Here is a 12,069-nt window from a genome sequence, read left to right on the forward strand (position 1 = left end):
ATACGATGCAATGATAGATTAAATGATACTGTGGTTTGTGATTGACACAAATTGATTTCCCTATGTAGGTTGGGGACGACATCAAGGTGTTTCCACCGTGTGTTGATGAAATACTGTCTAAAACTTGGGCTATCAGATTTAAGTACCGTTCACAATTGCGCCAATCATCTGTGTTGGATGTCAGTGAAGAACCCCATCATATTCAAACATTGACAACCACCCTTGGGTTGAAGGTAATAAAAAATTAAGTTTATCAGAATATAAGGTTAACAAAAAATAATTGATGTTTGTTCTGCCTTAATATTTTGCATGCAGGGAGAAGCAAGTATGGGAAAAGCAATAGCTGTTGAGCCTGAAAGATCACCGCTAATTTACCATCCTACGATGGGTATTTTGTTCCGATATTTTTCTGGGTGTAGGATTGACAAATGTTTTTAACTATTATTATGTGACAAATCTTTGCTTATTATATTGTTGGTAATATATATATTGCTAAATGGGTCCACAGCCATCGTTGTCACAGTACGCTGATTACGATCCAGGAAACATAGCCTGTTTAACTCCAACCAAAAGGATTAGTAGTCAGCAAACCAGTTCTGATTTTGATTCTGATGAGTATACACAATATCAGCTATCAACTAGCAAACATATCAAAGCTGAGTAATTAGTGGTTACAAAATCTTGTGGTATCAGCCTGTATGTTTTGTTTAACATCAACTTCATCATTTTGAATGTATTATGTCTTTACATATGACAATATATTTTGTGATGTACAACAACATTTAATACCAATGTTGTATAAACAATTGAATATCGAATATATATATATATATATATATATATATATATATATATATATATATATATATATATATATATGAATCATCGTATTTATCATTTAACTTATGTTTGTTCTTCATCCGTCTGATACTCTTAACTTTCTCCGTTGACATGAAAATTAACTGTAGATTAAACGGATAACATATAAACCCATGGTCTTTAGTTTGTTTTGATGTAACTGGCTCTATGTATGGTGTGTATGGAAAAAAAATATTCTTCCTTCCTTGCTTTATCCTCCTGTGATGCTTACTGGTGTCGGTTATAAACCCATCCTTACTACTAAAATTGGTTATTTACAGAAAATTATCAGAATATGCAATTCATCGATATTACAGACTACAAAGATTAATACTGTGTTACTGTCTTATTATATGTCCAAATAAAACATTAGCTTTTGTCATTTAATGTTTATATATATATATATATATATATATATATATATATATATATATATATATATATATATATATATATATATATATATATATATATATATATATATATATTCATATTTGTATTATATTTTATATATTATTATTATATTATATTATATTTACATTTGTTGTGCTTTAATGTGACAGATGGTTATTACTTTACGAAGGATGCAGCTTGCAGTATGCCTTTGAAACAAATGGTAACTTACAGAAACTATAAAAATCCATTTATTATATTTTATTGGAGTGTGTGGTTATATTTCTTAAAAAAATTAAAATTACAATTTTGGGGGTTCTGCCTTTGCCAGTACCCATAATAGCTATAGCCTACAATCATTTCTCATTTTGCAGATGAGATGGTCGTCGTATCTTCACATAGAGATATTGATATAAATAAATATCTAACTAAAATATATAAATACACATACAAATACAATATACATTATATAACTTTTTTTCTCTCTCCTGCGTTTCTGTTGTGTTTTCTCCCTCCTTCAATCTTCTCGGTTACTCTTTCTCTTTCACAATGTTCTCTTTTCCTTCTATTTGTGATGTTTTTACTTCATGCACGAGATTGCTAGCGATTATTTATTTATTTATTATATTGTATTAATATATTATATTATATGTTGTTATATTATATTATATTATATGTTATATATGTTATTATATATTTTTATATTATATCATATATCATATGTTGTCCATTCAAGTCACCTCATCGTAACAAATTCCAATAGACAGCGGTTTCCAAACCCTTTTAACTACTGCTTTAATTTAATGTTTAATTGATTGATAATTGATTAATCATTCATTAGTTTATTCATTATTAATTATTAGTGATTAGTGATTATTAGTGATGGGGAACTGGGTATTGGTAGATATAAAGTCTTTATTTTACACTGTTGTTTTCGTCAAGTGAGTAACAACTCTTTCATCGTTCTTCCAACACCAAAATCAAACTCTGCCCGCACAATGAGTTCCGTAATATCCACTGCCTTCACCGTCGTAAGTTATTCTGCTTTTATTTAGTTCAATCTTTATTCTTCTAATATTTCCATCATTTTTTATACATAATTCTTTTCCTTTATATTTATAAGTTTCTTTGGCCGAATTGTTAATCTCCATATATATACAAACAACTTATTTGCTTCATGTCTGCCAAAAGTTTTACTATGACACATTTCGTCATTTAGGCAACACCCAGTTTCTTCGGCAACCCAGTTATATACAAATTTCAATTTGTTTTCCACGTTGATAGAATATGTGTTTTCATATTGACTATCTTATTCATTTTATTGTATGAAATGAACACAAGAATTATATCTACTATTGTGGGGTTAACCATGTAATTGATGTATAATTCCAAAACTTCATTCAAATACCATTAGCATATCACAGACACTGGGGTCTTACTTACCCACTGTATGTAACGTTTGATTACAATGAAGAAAAACATTTTATAAAGGTTAGAAGAGACGGTAACAAATTCTATTTTGCGGATGGATTGAAGGACTTCAGAAGAGTGTTGGGTATTCATGAAGGCCTGGTGGTTCATTTTGCTGCACCCGATAGAAATACAAGCTTTTATCTGCATTTTATGCCACCACTAGACAGACAAACATCTGGCAGGCCTTACAGTACCACCAGAACATATGTCTTTATCGTTGATATTACTAATCATATCATCTCTACTCCTACACCTCTGGTAAAAGTATCCATTTTTATATCATAAACCACTATCGACAAAATTGCTGCCCTTCCGATTCTAATTAACTGCGTTGGTTTAAATATAGGTGTTGCCACCTGATGCTGTGGATATCATTGGGTATAGATCTCAATATCTTACTGTTGAACCACCCCGTGGTCGTCAGATTTGGTGGATGTCTATCCAAGATGGGCTGCAAACTCTCACTACACCTTGGTACCAATTCCTAAAGGACAACAACTTGATGGCTCGAGATGAGGTTATCTTTTATTACCAACCAAACCAAGGTGTATGGGAAATCATCCTGAGGAAGGAGATCGGATGGAATGAAGACGAGTCCACCTAAATAAGAGAGAAAACAGTTATAACAGTGTTTTGTTACTTTGGTTGTCCCTTAGAAAAACTTATATGTTTTTTTGCTTTCAAATGGCTTGGGGTATTAGACAATATTATATTTGTTGTTCCACTTGATTCAGTATATGGTATAAACATATTTCTTATTCACCTGTTCAATTGCTTGGTTTTTGTAATGTTTAATTTCAATTCAGTTATTATTATTATATTGTTGCATAAAATATTATCTACCAAGCGACTGAATCAATTATATATACTTGGCCTATGACAAAATACAAAAAATGTTAATGCTCACCAATCCTATAATTATTAACCAATGGTTCTCAGCATTTATTAATAATTAAAATCTCATACTTAAGTTATCCCAGGCATCCACAAATTATTAATCATATGTACAACAATAACAAGGATGTCGTAAATATATATTCCTTCATTTGTGTATTTTTTAAAATAATAAATAATTATTATATTGTCACTAATCTCATTACCCGCAAACACATTTAATGTGTGCAGGTAATAAAGCGTATAATGCTAGTCTTCTGTCCTTTATTTACGACTATTTTTTGGGATGTCACGTTCTATGCATTTAATGAACCAAATTTAGATATAGCTTTACTAGGAAGAGTGACTTACCTTGATTGATTAGGTGGTTTTACCCAGTGTATAATCAATCACTTGTGTAGTAAGTAAACTTAACCGATATAGCACCCAAAGTTACTTCCCTCATTCCAGGGCCTTTGTCAATTTTCCATCGATGTCAATCAATATCAATATTAATGCAATCGAAACTATTATTCAAAAACTTTTTATCTTTTTGATTCGTTTGCCAATGCACCATTTATTTTCAAATATTTTGTTTCCTCCCTCATCAAACATTGAATTTATTCAACTTCAAAAAGAAGGACGATGATGATAAATGCTCAGGCATGAGATAAATTGCAAAACTAGCGTTTTACAGCCACAGACGATTGGCACAACACCAAACCATCAAGTATGAAATTTAATGCGTGTTTTACAATAGACTTTTGTATTCTTTTATGCTATTGTGCTTTTTGAATTGAAAACACATATGTCTTCACTGGCGCATCAAAATAACTGTCATATTGGTATCATTTCTTTTTTCCCAACTACAGTTACTTATATTGTACATTTTAACATTAAATTTTCATGGTCTTTGGCAATTATAAACCATTTGTTACAGAAATCAAACTTCAAATGGACAACTATTTTGGACAAAGAAAGCATAGGAAAATTATTTTGCAACAAAAAAGACAATGTACAATCACTAATGGTAATAATCAATACAAAATTCTAATTCATTTATACATTTTTGAGATTAATATTATACTTACGAACACTATTATTATAGTCAACTTTCAGTATACCTCACAGTGTAGCCCAACCTTTAACGATTATAACCCAACAACAAGCTCCCAATCTACACCATTGACAAACATTACTTTATCTATGAATCGATGTCGACATCATTCGACTGACCATACAATCAATGTTTTGTTGATCCAGAGGAATTTGATGTCATCTTATGACAATAAAAAAAATGAAGCAACCCCTTCTACATCCACATTCCAACCCAATGATTATCGTTCCAATATCACACACTGTAACATTCATATAGGTAATTTTTATTGTAATGTTATTCTTACATATCTACATGGACACATTTGAATTTTTATTACATCATTTTCTAATCTTATTCTACAGTCAAGTTATATATATGACGCCATCATGTCTGTTTATGCAGATAAAAATCACACACCATCTAACACCACACAGGAAGATCAATTTGTAATTCATGACCTCTCAGATTGCACTGATGACGATGTGAACATGACACAAGAAAACATGGATATAGGTAATTATCCATTATTTATATTGTGCTTCTAGCATCATTAAATAATTGAATAAAATGCTTTCAGCTCATATTTTATACCAAATTAATATATATAGATTACTCATTCAACGACCCAACAATAGATGATCTTGATGATTATGATGGTCAGAGCATTCTAGCCACATCATCTGAATATCAAAATACAGGTTTTCCCTCACATCTTTGAAATGCATTCTTCTATCTTTGATGTATAAAATTATTGATAATTAATTTATAGGTAGTGCTTGCATTGATATTAGAGATCCTGTATGGGAATGCCAACATTGTAAAGCTATGATGTGGTATGATGAGAGGATAAATAAAGACAAACAAAGCAGGAAACCAAGGTTTTCATTATGTTGTTCTGATGGAAAAATACAATTGCCTCTGTTACAATAGCCACCCCATCCATTGAATTACTTACTTTTCAATGACCACAATCCTACAACTAAGAACTTTCAGCAAAACATACGTTCGTATAATCTAATGTTTGCATTCACATCACCTGGTATCAAAATTGACACATCCTATAACACTGGAAGGGGACCTCCAACTTTCCGTATACATGGCCAAACACATCATCTTATTGGAAGCCTCCTCCATATGCCTAATAACCCACCCAAGTTTGCACAACTATATATTTATGATACAGACAATGAGATCAACAATGGACTTTCACAGAACCCGTCAGTATTTATACTTATCTTACACCTTTTAAAAATTTCATTTTCAAATGTCTGCCAATTGTCGTCTGAATAATTTTAAATTTACAGCATACATCATATGCTTAATGAAGACATTACCATTGGAATAAAAAATATGCCTGATGATCACAATCATTATGCCTAGAAGTTTAGGATGGCAAGGGACAAATTGCAATCTGCTATAGTTCCTAACCTCAAACTAAAATTGATTAGTCAAAGACAAATAGATGGAAGATTATATAACTTACCAACTACTACCGAAGTTGTTGCTTTGATTTTTGGTGACGAGCACACAACTGATAAAAGAGATATCATAATAGAAAAATAATCTGGACTTCTGAAGAGAATACATGAACTTCATCCTGCATATTTGCCTTTGCAATATCCCCTTTTATACCCAAAAGGAGAAGATGCTTACAGAGAAGATACACCTCATAAAGATCATGCCAATATACATACCACAAAGAGAAAAAAAGTTACACTACGAGAATATTTTTGTTACAGGCTACAGTCAAGAACCAATGAAGCTCAAACTATACTTCATTCGAGAAGATTGTTTCAGCAATGGATTGTTGATGGATATTGTATGATTGAGTCTAAAAAAATAAACTATGTTAGGCAAAATCAACAACAACTCAGGGTTGACAAATACATTAATTTAATTACCTCTAATGATCATCCTGAAACACTTGGTAGGGATAAAGGAAAGAGAATCATACTGCCAAGTAGTTTTGTTGGTGGTGAGAGGTATATGGAGCAACTTTATTTTGATGGGATGACAATTTGTGGACATCTTGGATTTCCAGACTTATTCTTAACATTAAAATGTAATCCAACATGGCTAGAAGTACAATGCAAAGTCACACAATCCAATCTCACCCCTCATAATTGCCCTGATATTATCACACAAGTTTTCAAAATAAAACTCACTCAATTAATGAATGATCTAAAACATGGAAATATCTTTGGTAACATTATTGGATGTAAGTAATTAAAAAATCTATCACTTTTCTCCTACTTTGTAAATTTTAGTTAATATACACTATTAATGTTTATAGTATCACTAATCTAACTTTATTGCAGTTATTTATACAATTGAGTGGCAAAAAAGAGGATTGCCTCATGCTTACATTTTAGTCTTTCTACACCCTTCAAACAAATACCCAAATCCAAAGGATATTGATCGCATCATTTCAGCAGAAATACCAAACAAACACAATCATCCAAAATTATTTGAAATAGTCTCCAACCATATGATTCATGGAACCTGTGGTTTTGCAAATAAAAGATCACCATGTATGGTCAATGGGAAGTGTATTAGATATTTTCCTAAAAAATTCCATGAATCAACAATTGTTGACCAGGATGGATTTCCAGTTTATAGGAGAAGAAATGATGGGCGTACAGTGCTAAAGAATGGTATTGAACTTGATAATCGATTTGTTGTGCCATACAATCCACAATTGTTATTGAAATATAAAACACACTTAAATGTGGAATGGTGCAATCAAAGCACATCAATCAAATACCTGTTCAAATACATCAACAAAGGTTATGACCATATAACAACCACACTTCTTAATGATCGAACCCCGAATGGTGCACACTCTCAAGTTCAAGATGAAGTTAAACAATATCTTGATTGCAGGCATGCTTTTATTCTCACCTCATTAAAATAACAACATTATTGTGCATAACTCTATTTGTTATAATATTTAGCTTAAACTGTACTTCATCGGACTGTGTCTTCAACAATATACACCATTCTGCTTGATTCACTAGGTATGTGTCTCCCCCAAAAGCATGTTGGAAAATTTTAGCATTCCCAATGCACGAACGTTCCCCGACAGTGGAACAACTATATTTCCACCTTGAAAATCAACAACCAATTTACTGGACAAATAATCAACAAATTGGTGAAGTTCTATCAAAAAACACAATCAAAGAATCCATGTTCGCAGCCTGGATGCATTCTAACAAAATATGCCCTTATGGACGAGATCTTACTTATCATCAATATGTATCAAGATTTGTTTGTGTTGCACACAAAAGATGTTGGAAACCAAGAAAATAAGGAAATACAATAGGCAGGCTTATATGGGTCCAACCTTCAGCTGACGAATTGTTTTACCTCATAATGATGCTTTCCTCTGCCAAAGGTGCATAGTCTTACAGAGACATTAGAACAGTCAATGATGTGGTGTATGGTACATTTAGGGAAGCATGTTTTGCAAAAGACTTTCTAGGTAGTGATCAAGAATTTATTGGTGCTTTATGAGAAGCTAATAGTTGGGGCACTGCACACTACCTCAGAAAATTATTTGTCAAGCTTTTATTTATGAACACCATGGACAAACCAGAATATGTTTGGCAACAAACATGGCAATGGATGGCAGATGATATTAAACTCAATCATAGAAAACAAGGTAATTCTATGTGTACTAAATAAGAACTTATTACCCATAATTATAATGTTTATTACGATAATAATCACAAGTATTCAGCTTACTGAAAAGGAAACAATCCATTTATGCTTGACTAAAATTGAAAATATGCTACAAGCCAATAGAAAAAGCCTACGAGATTTTCCTTCCATGCCATACCCAATAGGATATGCACCCAACCAACACCATAATAAACTCATCCACAATGAAATGGCATATGACAAACAAATACTGGCGGCAGAATTCAACAGATCTTACCATTTGTTGATAGGTATATACAAATTTTTACACTTTTTATTTGGACCCTCCTTAATCACAACAATGCATATTACTAATTCTTAATATGTCAATATGTAAATCCAGACGAGCAAAAATCTATTATTGATACCATTATCCGTGTCGTTGACACTCAATCAGCAGGAGTTTACTTCCTCTATGGATATGATGGAACTGGCAAGACATTTATCTGGACAACATTATCATTTGCTATACGCTCCAATGGTGGTATTGTTTGTACAGTTGCTTCAAGTGGAATTGCTTCAGTACTATTTCCTAGTGGTAGAACAACACATTCCAAATTTTCTATACCAGTGCCTGCAACACAGAATTCAACATGCAATATTCATCAAAGCAGCGACTTAGCTAAATTATTGAAGGTTACAAAACTAATAGTCTGGGATGAAGCTCCAATGTGTCACAAGTTCACTTTTGAGGCACTTGATAAAAGCCTTAAAGAAATCATGCACAACAACATGCCTTTTGGAGGAAAAGTTGTAGTTTTTTGTGGTGATTTCCATCAAATACTACCTATTGTTCCAAAAGGTAATCGCTCGAATATTGTCCATGCAACTATAAATACATCATACATTTGGGATCATTGCCAGATTCTTAGATTGACAAAAAAACATGAGGGTTCTATCAAGTGCTTCTGGGCAGCCCAACAATCAAGAGCTCAAACAATTTTCTGATTGGCTATTGGACATAGGTGATGGCAAAGTTGGACAAGCTAATGATAGATTTTCTGAAATCACCCTCCCAGATGAGTTCCTTATAAAAGACTATATTGATCCTGTCCAGGCTATTGTTGAAGCAACATATCCCAACTTGATACATAACTATAGCAATACAGATTACTTGCAAAAAAGAGTTGTTCTTGCCTCTAAAAAAGATATTGTTGACAAAATAAATGATTATGTCTTATCACTGATACCCAATGACGAAAAGGAGTATTGTAGCGCAGATAGTGTTGATAAATCAGATGAACTACTCAATCCTGCTTTCGGATTATTGACACCTGAATTTCTAAATTCATTGCAAACATCAGGCATACCTAATCATAAATTAAAACTTAAGGTTGGTACTCCAATCATGTTGATACAGAATTTGGACCAAGCTGATGGATTGTGCAATGGAACTAGGCTTATTATCACCAGACTTGGTTCTAATGTAGTTGAGTCAGAAGTCATTACTGGACCTAATACAGGAAATAGAATATACATACCTAGAATGAATATGTCTCCATCTGATTCTCCATGGCCATTCAAACTTATTAGGAGGCAATTTCCATTTATAGTTTCTTATGCTATGACTATAAACAAGTCTCAGGGTCAATCATTGGAACACGTAGGATTGTATTTGCCACACCGAGTTTTTAGCCATGGTCAACTATATGTTGCCCTTTCAAGAGTTAAGAGCAAAAAAAGACTACATATTCTTATTCATGACAATCAAGGTATTCCAAAAAATCTTACCACTAATGTTGTTTACAAAGAAGTGTTTGCCAATTTATAAACAAGTATGCTTCCATCCTACAGCCTCGCCTTGCAATGTCCCTGACTTTACTTTACCCTGCAATTAAAAAACGTTGCATTTATGTATTGTTCAAATATTACGTCAATATTCATCCCTATTATTACAACAACATCTAACTCAACATTGTATATTCCAGCTTTTCCATTCTCAAATCAGAGTTAGACCCCATGCTTAATAAATGCACTGCACAATTGTTGTTGTTGTATTTCCCTATGGTGCATTCTAATCATGGTACATACCCTACTAGATGTAATCATTATCATTCATTCATACTCACTAATTTAAATATGGGGAAACGTAAAAAAAATCATTCAAAGCACTCTTCACGTCTATCAGTTGTGACTGTTCGCAACTCTTCTCTGCACCAACCTTCCAAGAGTCTCCATTTAATTGGTGGTTTTAAAGAAGTAACCGCTCCACCAGTTACAAACCCAAAAAATACATACATACATACATATATACATATATATATATATATATATATATATATATATATATATACTACATCGCCTTTTAAACTCCTTCGTGTAACCTATCTTACGTAAACATACAAACATGAGCACTTCCAGATCCCACTCAATTGTTGTAACTTTTTTCTAGCGATTTCTCCTTCTCATCTTTGTTATTTCTATTTTCCTCTTTTTGCTTGGTTGCTTACTATTTTTATTTCTTTCCTGTAGCGTTCATCTGATTGCTTAGCCACCATCAAATTTACTGCACCATTACGTGTTCAGAAGGTCAGGTTTCATAGCCATAAACATGATTCACTTAACATCATTCTCATTTTTTTATCACCTACTTCGGTTGACATCTTTTGGATGCAGAACCTTCTGGAAGTCCATTGTCTTTTCATAGGCAATGGATGTACAGATACCCAAAGCATGTTTTATTCCACTATGATGGCAACAAACATTTCATTCGAGTGAGGACGTATGGTAGCAAATGTTTATTTGCCGATGGCCTAAAGGAATTCAGAAGAGCACACGATCTAAATGAGAGTGTCATTCTTCATTTTGTTGCTTTTCACAAAAATACTACTTTCTCCATTGATGTCATCGGACCTATACACAGGCAGGTGCGTGTAAAGCCCGTTATATCAACCAAGAGACATATTTTTACAACTGATGTCACAAAGGAGATGATACAACATAGGCTCCCTTTAAGTGTTCATACAGTTTCTTCCAGCAGCAGCTTCGAAATTTGTCTATGGTTCCAAAAAATTTATTACCCTTCAGCGGGGACTGGCAAAACGCACCCAGTGGCACGTCACCATCCTGTAGAAGCAAAGCTTCATGATGAATCAAGATTGATTCAAAGATGTTTTGATGATAACAAAGATGATGACAAAGGTGATGACAAAAAGCTCAAAGGTCAATCAAAGAATGAGTTCAAGATGTTCAAGATAGAATCAAGAACACTTAAAGATTAAGGAGAAAAGTTGAAGAACACTTCAAGATTCAAGAGGAAAGTTGATTTCAAGAATCAAGATTCAAGGATCAAGCTTTCAAGAATCAAGATCAAGATTCAAGAATCAAGAGAAGGCTTAATCAAGATAAGTATGAAAAGGTTTTTTCAAAAACTGAGTAGCACATGGATTTTTCTCAAAACATGTTTACCAAAGAGTTTTTACTCTGGTAATCGATTACCAGATTATTGTAATCGATTACTAGTAGCAAAATGGATTTGAAAAAGTTTTCAAATGAATTTACAACGTTCCAATTGATTTCAAAAAAGCTGTAATCGATTACAATGTTATGGTAATCGATTACCAGTGCCTTTGAACGTTGAAATTCAAATTCAAATGTGAAGAGTCACATCCTTTCACATAAAAGCTTTGTGTAATTGATTACACTGATTTGGTAATCGATTACTAGTGATTGTT

General features: G+C 32.7%; 1 protein-coding gene across 1 annotated transcript; it reads left to right on the plus strand.

Moving 5' to 3' along the window:
• Nucleotides 1-5,082: 5,082 nt before the first annotated feature.
• On the plus strand, nt 5,083-10,166 carry LOC100784794 (ATP-dependent DNA helicase PIF1). Its single transcript, XM_026125085.1, has 4 exons — nt 5,083-5,209; nt 5,305-5,394; nt 8,739-9,197; nt 9,361-10,166. Exons 1-4 carry the CDS (start codon nt 5,083-5,085, stop codon nt 10,164-10,166), a joined length of 1,482 nt encoding a protein of 493 aa, XP_025980870.1.
• Nucleotides 10,167-12,069: the final 1,903 nt, after the last annotated feature.

Source organism: Glycine max, chromosome 13 (genome assembly GCF_000004515.6).
Source record: "Glycine max cultivar Williams 82 chromosome 13, Glycine_max_v4.0, whole genome shotgun sequence".
Taxonomy (NCBI): Eukaryota; Viridiplantae; Streptophyta; class Magnoliopsida; order Fabales; family Fabaceae; genus Glycine; species Glycine max.

Bases quoted from the DNA above. Each gene is read 5' to 3' on its own strand.
- LOC100784794 (XM_026125085.1), top strand. From the start codon at position 5,083: ATGTCTGTTTATGCAGATAAAAATCACACACCATCTAACACCACACAG. The intron at 5,210-5,304 runs GTAATTATCCAT...TAATATATATAG, and splicing joins ACAAGAAAACATGGATATAG to ATTACTCATTCAACGACCCA. The intron at 9,198-9,360 runs GTAATCGCTCGA...TATTGGACATAG, and splicing joins ACTACCTATTGTTCCAAAAG to GTGATGGCAAAGTTGGACAA.